Below are 16,730 nucleotides of genomic sequence, written 5' to 3'. Positions count from 1 at the left end.
TCGCAACACCGGCTGCCGAGTGCCAACAGCTGCGTGCGCTGGCGCCGACGCGTTGTGGGCCGCGCTGCTGACGCTCAAGCTGCGATATCAACCATCTATGAATAAGTGGCAGCGGTGGCGGCTTGTCAGTTGTTAACGTGCCTTTGCAGACGTTGTGAATAGCCCGCGTTGGAATCGCATGGTTGGCAACACCACGCAAGCTAAAATGGGCTTCCTTGATGAACCTACTTTTTAAGCATTGTAGCCTTTGTAATTTTTGATGTTTTGCTGTAGGTATTATTTTCTACATATATACTATATAGGCACTCACGTGCTTTGAATCGCGCAATGCAATTGAACCATGGTAAAGACAATGATAAATGAACTGAGAGCTGACATGCCCCATGCTTTGTGTGAGTGTGTGTGTGTGTTTTTTTGGCGAGTCGATAAAAGTGGTTTTGGACACTGGATGAGTTTTTAGGGGTGTGGTGAGGGGGAATGTAATTCCACAGACCTTTTGTCAGATTCACCAATGCAGTAGGTCTGTGCGGTATTTAGATATCGGAGCATTCTTTGAAAGTCGTGAATAGGGCAACTGAGAACCTACCTATAGCCGTGATATCCCCTCACAAAAACTTCTTTTAAATAACCGGGGATAAGTACATAAGCAGAGTAATTGCTATTACGAACACCTAGGTATCACAATGCTGAGCGAATAGGAAAATCTATAGATGGAGAATTGTGCCGCGTTACGGGTGCTCGGGCGCAGCCAATCCAGCGTTACCCCAGCGGTGACCTTGACCCGCATCGTCTGTCTCGGCTCCAAAGCCAAATCGGCGTGGAATTAGGAGCGCTCGAGCACTCATGGTCCAGCGCAATTCTCCACCTGAATCCATTCCTGATACACATTTGCTTGCTCATAGTCATGTAACCCCGGTAAATTCATCTAACTTTCATATTGGTCGCTCCATAGACAGATGGCCACAGATATCAACTTAAAAGGCCATTGTTGCATTCATTTAGTGGAGATCATTAAAGAGCCGTGATAGGCCACAAGTCGCGTGACATCATACGTGTAACAACCAATGACGTCGGCCTGCAAAACCCAATGGAAGCGGCTAGCAGCGTGCAATAAAACAGGGCGCTGCTTTCTAAATGTCTGTCGTGCGCCATAAATGAATATATCTTTTGTAGTGTGGCAACTCAGTATCTTTTTTTAACTATTGTACTAGTATTTAATAATTTCATAATTTTATAATTGTGCTTACGCTTTATGTTGATGTTAGTGATAAATCCTTAGATAAAGTAAATCGATGTGATATTTAATAGAAAAATAGCAAACTAACGCGCCATTCATTCGAAAGCTGGTAAACCTACTAAAAAGAACTACTAAAATTCCTGAGGAACCAAAGGATTATATTGGTATCAAATAGATGCCTGCTATTCCGTCGTGAAAACGGCCAATATATAAAAAATGAAGAGAAAGTCACCTGCACTTTCCCTCAGACACGACTGATATCAGCCGGCCTACAGGCAATTCCAGATGTTTTGAAACGCCAAACAAATTAAGGGTGAAAGAAAGCGGAGCAAAGAAAGCGTGATTGACGACAAAATGAAGCCAACACGAACAGCCACGAGTTGACTTCACACAGCCAGTCAACTGACTCTAAAATTAAGAACTGAGCTGCACTGAATAGCGGATCAAAGGATTCATAGACTTGGTGAGCTTTACAAGGGCAGGGCCCTGACATTGCAAAATAGACTCAGTTAATGCGTACCTACGTACTAGGGTTGTCCCGTGCAGGCATACACTGGTCTATGCGAAGCGAGGTGTTTCATATTTCACCAAACAATTATTTCTTTGATATATGAACATTGCGAGAATGCACGGATAAACTGAAACACAGCTGCGAAGCACGCTCGTTTAATTTGTTTCAAATAACCGGCACAATTTCGATCCTCCATAGATAATCGTAACATTGTAATTTTCATAAGTCATCAACACATATTCCACCATCAATAAAGCTAATCAGTCTTCACTTTTGCAGTCATAAAAACACTTTTTTATAATCAACGTTCTGCTTATGCCTACATTAGTGAATAACGTTTCAAATGTGCTGCCGCAAAACATATGGTCGTTTTTACCGAGAAACCGTTTCAACTTTTCAACGAAGTGGGTCGTGGCAAAGACCAAAGACGTCTCGCTTCTGCTCATTTACGGAGTTTCATGCTAAATGATATCACAGAGCGTGAAAATTAAATTGGAGCGAATGCCAACGAAGCCCCTAGCTAACTTATTTGGCCCAGATAATTACGTTGAATAGGTCATTTGTCAATATGCTGCTGTCAACAGAAGCAGAGCTAATATTTGCTGGCTCCAAGCAGTCGATACGAGTCGAAATCGAAGTTGGGGTCGGGATGGAATCGGGGATGGGGGTTGATAAAACGAGGGTGGGGCGTTTGAGGGAGCAGACCAGCGACGCTCGATTCAGAGACGGTCCCCTGAGTTCTGCCGCCGGGCATTTCCGTGACGCCGTCGGTCAGTGTCGCTGTGACCAGCACCCGTGACGCCATCGTCGACGCCTATCGTCCTCGATGGCCAACAGAAGACGACGATCCCTCATCAGAGCGCCACCACCGACCGAGCCGTGCACCGTCAGGGCTAACTAGCACCGCCCAGAGTCGATCAACGCTAACTGGGACCCGATGAGGCCAATCTGGGCCGCGCCGTCCAACACCCACTGGTTCATCTGACCGCGGCGCTCAACACCCACTGGTTCATCTGACCGCGCGGCGCCAGCAGCGATGACGCCTGGGCGACCGACGGAGCGGCGGGCGGGGAGCGGCGGTGGGCGGGGTCGGATGGGGCGGCAGCAGGCCTGTCGGTAATGGTGCAGAACGGCGTCACCTGACGAGGCTGGGAGGGCAGAGCGGTGGAGCGGCGGGCAGAGGGACGGAGGAGACCACCGGGAGCGTCCGATGCGACTATGGTGCAGACTAGCCCCCTGGGGATCCGCAGTACCGGGCGAATTTCATCGACCCGGTGACAGGCGCGCCGTGCAGGCACTCCAATGCCGCTCACATGTGTCGCTGAAGAAAGGCCAGTAATTTCTCCCGCGGCTTCCGTAGCACTCAGTGTCAGATAAATCCGGTGCGACTTTAATCACCGCGCTGCAGCCAGGAGCAAAACAAACGGCTTGAGCACGGCCGAGAGGTTAAATATATGGAGGCTAATCGAGCCGCCCCCTGTCTGCAGCAGATGGGGTAGGAGATAATTAACACTGCATAAACCATCAGCCAAACAGCTTGGCTAGGCACTCGAGAGGAGTGCTTCACAGGGTCACCTTAGATGACGGAATGGTGATAACATACAACCTCAATGCTTGCCGTATCACATAAAAAAGAGTCGTCGTGATTTTATATGACAGGCATTTCCAAAAATTCTTCTGGTTTTATAGCTTGTCTGCTTTTTCGAGTCATTTAATGAGATCCACGGTTTCCTCATAATTCTGATGGGACTGTCAAACCTCTAATGGGAAAGCGATAAGAACGGTGAATATTATTGCTATATTGACATCTCTTCCACAGTCAGTCAGCATCATTGTTCCACTTCCTTCCTTTGTTCCTAACGCAGCGCAACTGCTGATATAGAAAATCAAATCAAATCAAGATAATGTATTGCATGCATTTTATCATTTGCTGTGCTTTACGATGCGATGCTGCAGTTGCAGTTGCAATGAAATATGTAGCTTTTATTCAAGAACGGCAAACATTTAATTGCTTACACAGCTGAAACAATTTTGCCACGGGCGCTAACAGATCTATCAAAGTACAAGAAACAAAAACAGGCGTAAGCCCTCGGAGCAAGCCTGAGTTGTTTACTCCCCTAACATGCCGTTCCTCCATTCCAGGAAACTTCACCTGCGTGCAGGTCGTCTTCACGTTCAAGCGGCGGCTGGGCTACTACCTCTTCCACACGTACATCCCGACGTGTCTGATCGTCATCATGTCTTGGATCTCGTTCTGGGTGCGCCCGGAGGCTGTGCCGGCCCGTGTCACTCTCGGAGTGACCTCTCTACTCACCCTGACCACGCAGCACTCGAATTCACAGAAGGCCCTGCCGCCCGTCTCCTATATCAAGGTTAGTGTCGCTGAATGCAGACGAATGTGCTAACTGAAGAAGGTCGAATAACAGAGCCGGGCTGACGGGATGCGAACCACGAGACGGCGCATCTTCCATTTTACATAGCGTGTCGGGAGGTGGACGCATGAGCACGCACCAGGGATTTGTCATTGTGGTTTCTTCATGACTGCTGGTCAATGGGTGACCTAAAATTGGCTCATACCTGGTATATAAATGCCGGCTAAGCCGCTCAGCTTATGATGATCTTGATAAAAATATTGCAATATGTATTTATTTGAATATTCAAATATGATTGAACATTCGTTACTTGAAGTTGTCTAAAGCGTCTCATAACAGTCATAAGTAAAAATTGAATGTAAGTTATCCTGTTTGCCTTCCTCCTGACCAACCCAAAAATAATGCGTCCCGTTCCGTTTCTCAGGCGATCGACATTTTCATGTCGTCGTGTCTGGTGTTCGTGTTTCTCTCTCTGATCGAGTACGCCCTGGTGAACATCATCCTGGGCGACATCGTCGACTCGGAGGAGGCCCTGGCCAAGCACGCAGGAGGAGTGCGCTCCTCCGTGTTCGCGCACACCAGCAAACTGCTCTACAAAAACGTGAGTACTCTGGAAACTGGTCTGCAAAAGTATTAGCCCGCACCAAATCAATAATAAGCTGCTGAGATTTATTGCTAGTGACGCACTGTTGGCTGTGTTTAGCTTGTTATTTTCTTGTATGTACGTTTTGCAAATGCCACGGGAGGTCTTGCCGATGCTGGTTTGATGAAAATTGCTGTTTCATGTAATCTGCTTTGTTGAATTTTTCTTTGCAGTCGACGCATTTCGGCGTCAGCTGCATTCTGGCACAATGTCCCGCATACTAACGCGCAGTAGAGTTACAGTGAATTGAACTTATGAAGATGTTTATGTCTGTTTATCTTTTGGCTTAGATGATAGATCCATTTATAACGTTATCCACAACACGGCAATGTTTCTAAGCAATTTGTTATCATTGCTGCAATATACTCCACATGTCTGCATGCTAATATTACCCGCGAATTGCATCATCATTCTGGTGGTATCAGTGTCCAGTTCTACGACCAAAGACCCACCCCGGTGCGGTCCAGCGGAAATTACAGGCCAGGTATCATGGCCTCACTCAGTGTCTACACGACCTTTGGCCAGATGTTCAGCTCCATGTAAATTGAATAATTTATCTTGCGGCATGTACATTTCCAGGGCAATGAACACTGACAGCGTATTTGCCGTGATGTTCGACATTCGTTGGAGCTAAAGAAAGACACCCGGCTGTCAGCACGACGTTGAAATAAGTATAAATGTCGCTATAATGAAAGGATTTCACCCTGTTTGCTCTATTGATCAAATTTGGGCTGGTGGAAAACAGCGAAGAGGAAAACTCACGCAATGAAAATTTATCAAGTTTTTGAGTTTTCTGCGAATAATGATATAGAAGTTGCGTCGACTGCAAAGAAAAATTCAACAAAGCAGATTACATGAAACAGCAGTTTTCATCAAACCAGCATAGAAGCTCTAGAAGTTCATTTATTGACTAAATGCATCCTTGCCAACACGCGCTTCTTGAAGATGCAACTTTGTCGTTCACCGAACTTGCTAAAACAGTTATGTTCTCGCTGATTAATGCTGTAATATTGCATGTGTCCAATTCTTGTCGCATTTTTAAAAGAAGCTTTGCAAAAAAATATGGTGTGCCGTTACGCATCTCATATTCGAACTGAGATTATGAGAACATAACATTCGCGATGATATGAGGTCTTCATGGTGTTGAAGAGAACTCTTTCTATTTTTCATGGTGTTACTGTAAAAAATTACGGCCAGTCACCAGGTTAACGGCGTTCCCTGGAACCTAATTTGATTGTAATTGAGGTTGTTCAGTGAGCGTCGCTAGCAAGATTAGTGACGGACGTAAAATGAACATGAATATGAGCTCGAGCATTCGTGGAATCGGAGTAAACAGCTGTTAACGTCACTAGCCAGTGTTTACTGGCACCTACGGTCGCATCCTGCCCATTCCCTATTGTCTTAACTAAGCAGGCTTCACGTCAGCCGAACTGAAACTGTCGTCTGCCAGTAAATCACCTGAAAGATGTGACCGTAACAGTTGCTATATATCAACGGTTTGCTATACAATCAACTAATCCTGTCAGAGGAGAGGTCCAGCTGTTTACCTATGTTGACCATTGATGACCATTTAATCAACTGCGTACTACAATAAATAAATCCTACCTGACCTTATTTATCGAGTAAAGTCTAGATCTTACCATCGAACAATCGAGGTCCGCATCCATGAATTACAGGTCTGCGCCTCACCCATCTACAATCCTTTCCGGCCCCCACACCACACCAATACCCCGTGTACCAATACCACCACAACCCCCCCCCCCCCCCGCCTAGTTATCCATGAGCGGTGAGCGCGGTCTGTTCTCGTCTCCACCCTCTCCGCCTGGTCGCCGCTAGGCAGCCCGAGCCGGCCTATCGACCAGTGTATCATCCGGGCGGAGGTGGTCGGCGCACCACCGCACAGTGTGGCCGAACACCAGTTTAGCGCGAATTTAATCCCAGCGCCGCTCGGATCCACTGAAAACGGTTCCCTGGTTCCAAAACTGACATTCACCCCTCGCCGGACCCATTTGATTTTCAAAATACGCGCCGGCCGAAAGGGGGGGGGGCGTATACGACCCCCGTCGCTGTTTCGCCCCTGCTGGAGCTAGAGCCTCGCGGAAAAAGACGAGCCTGTGCGCCGTTACGAGACACATCGACTGGTATCCGATTTTAAGGTCTCAGGTTAACCTGTGACCTCTGAGGTCAGGTCAAGTGCCCCAAGGTACGGATTCGTTTTTTATTAATAACTTCGCGAAAAAATGCCGCACAGCCGCAATTTTGGCATCATTGTGTTCGCCTTGCTCAGATGCGTCGAATGGTGTACTTTTTCTTCGGCTAAAGTAAACTTAAGGTGTTGACCTCGGGTCAAGGTCAGGTCAGAGCCCCCCAGATCACGAAGTTGGTCGAAGGAGGTCATGTAGCATATCATTCGATTCAGCGGGTCTTCCGGAGTCCATTGGTGGATTTCCCGACTCGCTAGCTCAATTTGATCGGGAGTTATTGACGAAAAAACTCTAATTACCCTAGTGACGCCATAAATGACGTCACGTAAGGCCAACAATGCAAAAGTGAAGCATCGTACCTTGCAAGAAGTGCATGAAATAACGATTTCGTGTGCTTGACATTGTTTATTAGGCTGGAGCCTGTCCGGCCGCGCCACCCCCGACCTTGGTCAGGTCACGCCGGACGGCCGACTAGACATGTTCAAAGCTGAATTGACGGCAAATAGGCAAAAACTGGCAGCGGAAACTTACTCGCTTATGTTCAGAAAGGTGCGGAGAGTTCAGCCATGCCCTATTCGTCATATCCATTTTTATCCATTTTGACATTTTTCAACTTCTTTATGCAATACTATCGCGAGAACGATACACATGCAGGGCTCCTGTTCTAACTCATTAAACTCAAAAACCATTCATTGAAAAGCTACCATGATAGTAGAAACAGCTTCATCATGAATTGTGTTATCCGGTGATATGCTATTTTCTCATATATCTTCTCGAAACTTCCGTAAAATTTACATTCAAAACTGGACATATTTATCAGTATCATAGCCCGATTTCAGGAACCGGAGCGTTGGTCTACTTTCGGCAGGGATATACGTCCTCAAATGGTAAAGTGGCTTAAAAATAAGGTTCTATCCGATAACTTCAGACAATTTCCTACCCATTGATAGGTATAAATAACAGTTTATCGTAAGTCGGGTTTTTGATTAAATTCGCGCTAATCTGGTATTCGGCAAGACCGTGCACCGCGCCGACCGACCGACCCGCCCCGACCGCGCCGGCCGAGCGCCGACTTCAAACAGCCGGAGAAGAGGTGGGCGATTAGCGAGGAGAGCGGAGAGACAGACGGATCAGTAGTGGTCTGTCGCCGACGGGTACTGTGAGGCTGGGTCAAGGATGGGATCATGAATTTTGAGTTATGTCGCAGGGAAAAGGAGGGTCATATCGGTCCTTGGAAGATAAAAAAGAGAGAGGAAATTCGAAGTGATATGAAGACCATGCCTGTCGAGGAGTTCAAGCTACTCGTATGTTAACAATACGTACGCTTTAGCAACCAATTACCGTGCCTACATATGTCGTAGGTCTTATGTCCATTTTAATTAACTATTTTGAAGAGCAACGACTTTATTGTTATAGAAAATAAAAATAAAACAACTCGTAAAAGCAGCTGAAATGACAGTAATCACAACAACGCAAGCAAGTTAGCATAAGAACTTTGCCCAACCGAAGATGGGCTTGAGATGAGGACAGTGTATCGACGGTTGAGTAGTTTTTGCAGCTATGCCTTTTAGCATATCACGCGCTACTACCTGTGTTAATGTGCCCATATCGCCCATTCAGTGCAATTACGACGGGTCGTCTCTGCGGCACGTCCGCCCAACAGCAGCTCGGTCCCAGAGGTAACGCTAGATCAGCGGGCAAACAGTCTCCCGGCGGGCCAGCGGCATCCAATCAGGTTAGGGGCCGCCTGCGGTGTCATCGCTGACCTCAGCCAACTCTCGGCTCGTGTAGACAGTAGCAGCCGCACGTCGAGCGATCCCCCGCGCTCACAGACGGAGAAAAGCGGCCAATAAACGCCCAGCGGCAGCCTCATGCATGAGCGAACTCGGTTTCCTCTAGAGAGTACAATTATAGGTTTTCGTTAATGGTATTTCCATCGACTGCATTTGTGGTGCTCTGGGAGCCGTAAAGAGCATTGTAATGCGGGGAACTCGCCACTATTATTATGCAATATAAATCCAGGTGCAATCTCATCAATGATTAGGGCAAATCGCGCGCCGAATAACAGATTACGTAACGACAGTGATGAACAGTAAACACGCCGCACGCTCCAGATACTTTAAATAGGTATGTAAATTATAAACAGGCCTTCCCGGACTTGCCAGGTGAAATATTTTCGTTTTTGTGCGTCACCTGACCGTTTGAGCCCCATCTGGCGGGCGGCAGAGGTGGCGGATCGCCGGCTGAATTGAATTGTCCTCGGTTCCAGCGGGCCGCCGCTGTTATTACCGGGGCTAATTGAATTGTAGGCGCTGGTAGCCGGCGGTCAGACACCTGATGAGCCCCGACTCGACCTGGACGCGCCGCCGGCTCGGCTCAGCACGTTTGGAATTCCGTTAGTGTCGGCTCGTCTCGCCAGCTAACGCAATTTCCCGGATTAAATTTCCTTTGCGCGGAATTGAGCCGTCCTGACCGCCCCGCCATCACGGCGATCTGTTGCATTGACAACAGGTGCTTCAGAGACGGCTTAGAATGCCGCGAGCTGGACGAAGCAGCGCTGGAATAATCTCTCCCGCAAGTCGTCAGGAAGCTGGATTTAGATTGCAAGACGGCGCCGGCCGGACCTTCCAGCACCTGGCACGGAACCTTTAGGGCGCACTGCTGGAAATTGGACTGCCCCTCCGCGCCGCACCGGAGCGCTGTTGGAATGACGGGGCTGACAGTGGGGCGGATGGTATCGCCGCGATTCTGCTGTTGGCAATCACGGGGGAGGAAGGGAAGGCGGTCCCAATGTGACGGTAACATGTCCACTCTCAGCCTGCCAGCTATCAGGAACGGGATAGGGAGAGAGAGAGAGAGAGAGAGAGAGAGAGAGAGAGAGAGAGAGAGAGAGAGAGAGAGAGAGAGAGAGGAGAGGAGAGGAGAGAGAGAGAGAGAGAGAGAGAGAGAGAGAGAGAGAGAGAGAGAGAGAGAGAGAGAGAGAGAGAGAGAGAGAGAGAGAGAGAGAGAGAGAGAAAAGGAGAGGAGAAGAGAGGAAAAAGAAGTCAATTAAAGAAATAAGGAAATTAAGAAGCAAACAAACAAATCTAAAAGAAACGAGAACATGAGAAAAAAATGAAAGAATGCTGGAAAATTGAGAAAGAATCAAGGTTTCCATACCTTTTCGTCAGAATACGCGGTTGCGTGTCTGTTGTACTTACGTAGGTACACATTCCTGCGTCTATCCATGCGTGCGGAGATCAATCTGGCACTAGCACTCTGACTGATTGGAAAATGGCTGCATAATGAGAATAAAAAACTATTATGACGCATTTGCGATGTGAGTATCACTATGTAAGATCCTCGTGGTGCTTTTCACCTGTAAGTGTAAGCTTATCATGCCTGGGAGTCCGATTGATTGCCACTCATATGTCATGGGTGCCTCAGTTGTATTTGATCTTTAACTATCCCAAGTTTTGTGATCCTCTGAGTTCCCGTGCTCCTGAGCTCATAACTGACCCATGCGAACTGCTTCAGCCCTTGGACCTAAGCCCTGTGACCTGCCTGAGCCCCTGCCGGACCCCTGTGACTTGCCTGAGCCCCTTTCTGACCCATTTGAACTATGTGTCCCTGTGTCTAGCCCATGTGACCTGCCTCAGTCCCTTCACTTGACCACTATGACCTGCTTGAGTCCCTTCCTGACTCACTTGACCCGTCTTAGTCCCTGTGCCTAATCCACTTGACCTAGCTCAGACCTCTACCTACCTCCTGGGACCTGCCTCAGCTCATATACCTGACCTTTGTGCCCTATTTCAGGAGACCCGCGCCGGCCCGGTCCAGATCAGCTCCTCCTGCCCGCGGCACGGCCACCTGGTGGAGGACAGCTCAGAGAATGGTTCCGTCCGTCACCGCTGCGGCGCCACCGGCACCAAGTGCCCGGCCGCGGTGGCCGGCGCCGGGGCCGCGGCCGGAGGGAGCAGCGGCACCTCACCCGCAGGTGTGACGGTGACCAAGTCGTGTCAGCAGAAGGCGCGCTACATGGAGCGCCGTGAGCGAGCGCTGTTCGTGGACAAGGTGTCGCGAGTGGTGTTCCCGACATCGTTCCTGCTACTGAACGCCATCTACTGGCTGGTTTATACCATCGAGTGGGAGGATGTGATCGAAGAGTACGCGTAAACTCTGACATGGTGCAGAGAATCGCTCGAAGGATCATACGAGGGGATATGTTGTAAACTGTGCTAAGGGAGTCGGAGAGTGCCGTGCCGAAAATCGCCTGACTGGAGGAAATTAGTGTGAATGATATTGTAATATCCTTGGACGCTCAATCCGCATCGCGCACATCAATGAACAAATGAAGCAGTGACTGACAGAAGTCAGTGCTTCATCAACGGACTTCAGATGGCTATGTGCCGTCGGTCGCAGATAACTCTTATTGATAACCGGTTATTGGTAATGTGCCACTTATTATTAGAGGAGTCTGATTCACAAGAGTGAGCTAGTGATTGATATGATCTCAGTCATCATTGACAAGAAATAGTGCACCTTCAGTGGCAGGCACAGTGTCAGTGCCCTGAATGAATCACTATCGGATGATGAATTGTGGCAAAGACAGTGGTGTCACATACTGACAGTGATTAGTGCGTGACCTACACCTGCTTTGCTTGTGACAACTGGTGTATGTCAAGACATTGAACCAAAGGCCCTGTATGCTCGAACGGTGCCAGCTCGATCTCGAATGCTCACGCTGAGGCGTTTGGTGCTCCCGTGTTGTGCATATGCTCATGATGTTTTTTTGTTTGTTGTACCCCAAAATATTTTTGTATATATGCACCTTAATCGTTCAGAATGGTGGCGATATGTGTGGTAGTGAAATGGGCATTGGTGTGCTCTGGCCTCTGGTAATTTGTAAAAGACGCCACTTGATGCATGAACGTACATATCACGTACTCGTTTTTGTCTTTAGTTTTGTGTCAAAGTGTGAGCTGATGTATTTTGAGTTTTAGCAATTTATGTCAAAAAGCTACGTTCTTTACATTTAAATAAAAAAGGTGAGCAGCACACCTATAGATAAGAGACCATGGCCTGTTTTGTAACCAAAGTCCTTTATCTTTTTAACGATCCTGTGTGCATAGCGGCGAGGACATTGACTAATTTTAAAGTGCAATACAAGATATATGTATGATGAAAGTAACATCGAAGTAAGTTTATCGGAATATAGCTCAGAGGCGTCATCCAAATAAGGTAGTATTGTATTGTATTGTATTTACATTTAAGAGCGATCCACATACAAAGTGCGTGGCGATTACTGCTCAGAATCCGTATCCGCGGTTGCTAATCTAATCATTCAAAACAGTTGCACATTCACTCACGTCAAAACTAGGACAAAACACTCTCAGGACAGCCTCATCGCTTTTACCCACCCCTATCCTATTGGTCAGCGACGATGTGCTGATTCATCGTCCACGATTGCGGCTTTAACAGCGCGGGCGAAGCGGGCGGGAGGCAGCTGCGACAGGTGAGGTGGCAGGCTGTTCAGCAGAGCTGCAGCTCGATAGCCAAACCGCCGCTTGCCCGTTTCCAGCCGTGGACGGGGAAGATGGAAGAAGTGATCTTGTCTGGATGGTCTCTCGCGGATAGCGCTATTAGCGACGAACAGGGCTGCTAGTTGCTCAGGTTCACGGCGCTGTATGACCTTGTGTGCGATGACAAGGGTGTGGAAATCGGACATACCGCGCGGGGACAACCACCCGAGTTTTGTTCGCAGGTCGGAGACATGGTCAAATTTACGGCGGCCGAAAATAACTCTAGCGGCGAAGTTAAGAATTTTTTGGAGTCGATCGAAATTTTTTTGGGACCCATTACCATAAACTGAAAGGCAGTACTGGATACGCGATACAACGAGTGCCGTCACGAGCGTTCGAATGATGCCATCTGGGAGACAGTGGCGCGCATGTGAAAGACCAATCAACAGTCCCGTACACCGGCGGCAGAGTTCAGAGACGTGTGCGTCCCATGACATAGTGCTGTCAAAAGTGACGCCAAGGTTCCCGACTTGTGCGCACGGTTGCAACGCTGCGTTGCGGAATGGTACTCTAAAGTCTGGTAATTTACGAAGATTTTGACGAGTGCCAAATACAATAAGCTGTGTTTTACTTGCGTTCACTTTGAGGGCGTTAGCGCAAAACCAGTCGTTGAGAGACGCGAGCGAGTCCTCCATGCGCGAGATGAGAACTTCGAGGTCCCGAGCTGGACCGCTAACCAATACTTGAGTGTCATCGGCATACTGAAACACTTTTGCGTCGCCCGCGTATAGCGATAAGTTGTTAGAGAAAATGGTGAAAAGAAGCGGCCCTAACGCAGAGCCCTGGAAGACACCCATGGTATTAGAAAGAGGCCTAGACAGCACTCTACGTCCGGATACATCTTTCAAAGACACGCTCTGAGTGTGTCCATGTAGATAGGTGGCGAACCAGGAAATTTCAATGCCGTGTAACATCAGTTTTTGCATCAGAAGATCGTGGTCAATCACGTCGAAACATTTACTGAGATCGAGAAGGCATAGCATTGACAAATCCCCCCTATCAGTGGCGGCCAGGATGTGTTCAGTGACAGACAGCAACGCGGTTTCCGTGGAGTGCCGGGGGCGGAAGCCGTGCTGGGAGGATGCCAGAAGGTGATTATGGGAGAGGTAGGCGTAGAGCTGCTGATGGACAATGCGTTCAACTACTTTCATGATTACAGGAACTAGGGAAATGGGTCGGAAGTTTGCGGGGTCTGAAGGGTTACCAGACTTGAACAGAGGGTGAACTATGGAATGTTTCCATGAATCGGGGATGTCAGATTGGATTAAGCAGGTATTAATAATATGCAGGATGACACCACCAATAGCGGGGAATCCGAATTTCAGCATGCGGACACACACGTTATCGGAGCCGCAGGCACTCGAGTTACGCATGCTGAAAATAATCCGCTCGAGCTCCCCCAGTGTTATCTCACGAAGTTGAAAACTGCATGCGCCGACACGGGTGAGACGCACATCCAAATCGGTGGGAGTGTTTTGGGCTCGGATCTCGTCAGCGACACGAGGACCGACAGATACAAAAAATGAATTTAAATCATCGGCAGATAGATCGGGCTGGACGTCTGGGCCGTCCTTCTTCGCGGCTACCACTGACCTGATGCACTGCCAAACTTTGTTGGGGCCCCGCTCCCCAATTTCTCTCCGTATCTCTATTCGCCTGTCTCGACGCACTGCCGCCCGGACTGAGCGGTTTAGGTCTCTGTATTCGCTCGAGTTGCGGCCTAGATGGCGAAGCGCAGCGCGACGTTGAGACATGAGGTTACGGGTGGCGGCGGAGACGGGAGGAGCGGTCGGGTTACGGATAGACACACGCTTGATTGGGGCATGGGCATCAAAAACAGGTACGAAGAACGACAAGAAAGCATGCCACTTGTCACTGACAGTTTCGGCAGAGAAGACATAATCCCAGTCGACATCGAGTAAGTCGTGATACAGTGCAGGGTGATCTAGGCGCTTAAAAGAGCGAGATGAGATAACGGCGGGCTTTTGACGCACTTTCGGCACATTGACAATCACGTCGATGATTTTATGGGGACTGAAGTGACAATAATTAACGCTGGTGTCACACACAAGTTCGCGTTTGTTAACAATACATACATCCAATAGAGAGCCGGAGGTAAAAGTTGGATTTGTTACTAGTTGATCTAAAGAATAATTCGATAAGAAGCTGATCAGATGTTGAGACGCGCGGAAATTCGGCCCCTTCAATAGGTCACAGTTGAGGTCCCCGCAGAGAACGAACGGAACTCTGGGGTAATCGATGAGGACCCGCTGCAGCTGGGCCTCGAGGTCCGTGAAGTCGGCGAGCAGGGCAGCCTCAGAGTGTCGGGGTGGCCGATAAAGGGAGCAGATGATTATCTGTTGGCCCTTGTCCAGCTTCAGCAGCGCCCACTGCGACTCCAGCTTGCTTTCGGAGCTCCCGCTGCCGGGGATCTTCAGTGTCATTGACGTCAAACTGTTTTTAGTGATGATGGCTACGCCGCCATAACCGCTGCCATCTGGGCGGTCCACACGACTGAGCGAGTAGCCCGGAATGACCAGGAGGCGTTTCGGGGTAGACGGACGTAGCCAGGTCTCGGAAAGCACCATTACGTCGTAGTTGCGGCGAGCGAGTTCGCAGGTCAGCTCTTGAAGTTTGGGTTTGATACTTTGAATATTTAGGGCGCCGATCAGCAATTTGGGCGGGTCGGTCGGCCGGCTGGACTGGAGAGTCCTCGATGCGGGGCGGGGTCCACATGCCGCTTCCGCAGGGCTGAGGGGGCGTGATCGATTAAGACAGCGGATGAGAAACGCGGGAAGACTGCGCCGGATAGTCTCGGCTACTTCACGAGTGGTGTCGTTGCTTAGTCGGTCACGCACCGCCATCAGATGTGCCCGGTCGTATGCACGTCTGGCAGATTCAGCAGTGTGATCGTCCCGTCGGTGGTCGCTGGCCGGTGTTTGGCACTCTACACGGCGAGACCCGTTCGGGGCCCCAGTGCCGGAAGCAGTCCCAGACAGTCATAAGTATTGACATAAGTATATATCATAAGTATAGTATTGACCCAGACAGTCATAAGCACATTGCACATCTTTCTCAAGCAATACAAAAGAGGAAAGACGATGGTGTTTGTCCTCTAGAATAACTATCGTTCGTTAATTAATAGGTGATTGATGCGGTTGAAGTTAATGTCAAGGTTTGACTGTCCAGACATTCGGCAATCAAAATTCAAACAAGGAGTACCTACCTAACTTCTCAGATGAAATTCCTACATGACTTGAACAATATTTGTATGTTCCATCAAGTTGCTATTTAGTTGAATTTGCTAACGTATAAAGGAAGAAAACGTTTTTGCGCCTTCTCTGCCCGTAACCGAAACTGTGTATCAACAAAGTGAGTGTAACGTTTTAATTATGACGTGCAACATTGTTTTATACGAGCTATATAAACTTGAAAATGGTTTGTGCTTAGATGATTGGATCATTTTAAACTATATATCACATTATGGATTTGTAGACGTGTGCTTCTAACAGACCATCGAAATCGAAAGTGTGGCGCAGATTCCCCCCCCCCCCCCACAAAAAAATAATGTCCAAATTGCTATTGCTTCTGGTTACAATTAGCAAAGCAGAATCGATGACTGTGTCCGAAACACGATAGCTATGCATCGAACATGTGGACTGAGTGCTTGCGCCTTTGTTTGTGTCATGTGCACTTCTTTTCTTATGTCTGCCAAAGCGCATTCGAATTTAAACGGTGACCGTTCGGCATGAAATAAATATAATATAGCACAAAACATTTACTTTTGCTACTACCTTCCTTTTTGCGTCGTCCCGGTGGTTCTTATTTGAGGCGTAAGTATATGAACACTATACACTGAACATAATGTTATCTACGTATATCAGTGGTCGGCAGGTCCTCCGGGGTCGTGCCCCCTTTTTTGGCGCCAGGCAGGGCCATTACCCCCACCTACCAGACCCCATTGGTGATACAACCAAGGTTACTGAAATTCCATACTTTTCCGTGACTCTTTGGGTACCATATCTGCGAGAAACCGCAGGCCCCCTCCCCTGCGGTTTCTCGCAAATATCTCAAAAACGTTGGCACGGAGCGCCACCATTTTGGAACATTTTATCATACATCGTTTCTGCACATGTTGTGAATATTTCAGACCACAGTCACTCAAGGTCAGGTCACCAGATCACGTCAAGTGACCTCACCTC

General features: G+C 48.5%; 1 protein-coding gene across 1 annotated transcript in view; it reads left to right on the top strand.

The window, feature by feature from the left end:
- LOC122373422 (glycine receptor subunit alphaZ1-like) overlaps positions 1-12,182 on the top strand; it is a 74,247-nt gene extending 62,065 nt beyond the window's left edge. Inside the window, exons 9-11 of the mRNA XM_043351448.1 lie at positions 3,891-4,120; positions 4,545-4,721; positions 10,763-12,182. Of these exons, the coding sequence (XP_043207383.1) occupies positions 3,891-4,120; positions 4,545-4,721; positions 10,763-11,122 (767 nt within the window). The 3' untranslated portion in view covers positions 11,123-12,182. The remainder of the gene's footprint in view (positions 1-3,890; positions 4,121-4,544; positions 4,722-10,762) is intronic.
- The last annotated feature ends 4,548 nt before the right edge of the window (positions 12,183-16,730 follow it).

Source organism: Amphibalanus amphitrite, unplaced genomic scaffold, assembly GCF_019059575.1.
Source record: "Amphibalanus amphitrite isolate SeventyFive unplaced genomic scaffold, NRLGWU_Aamphi_draft 001493F_arrow, whole genome shotgun sequence".
NCBI lineage: Eukaryota > Metazoa > Arthropoda > Thecostraca > Balanomorpha > Balanidae > Amphibalanus > Amphibalanus amphitrite.
Note: the sequence above shows the minus strand (reverse complement) of the source record. Positions and strands in the feature narration are given on the sequence as shown.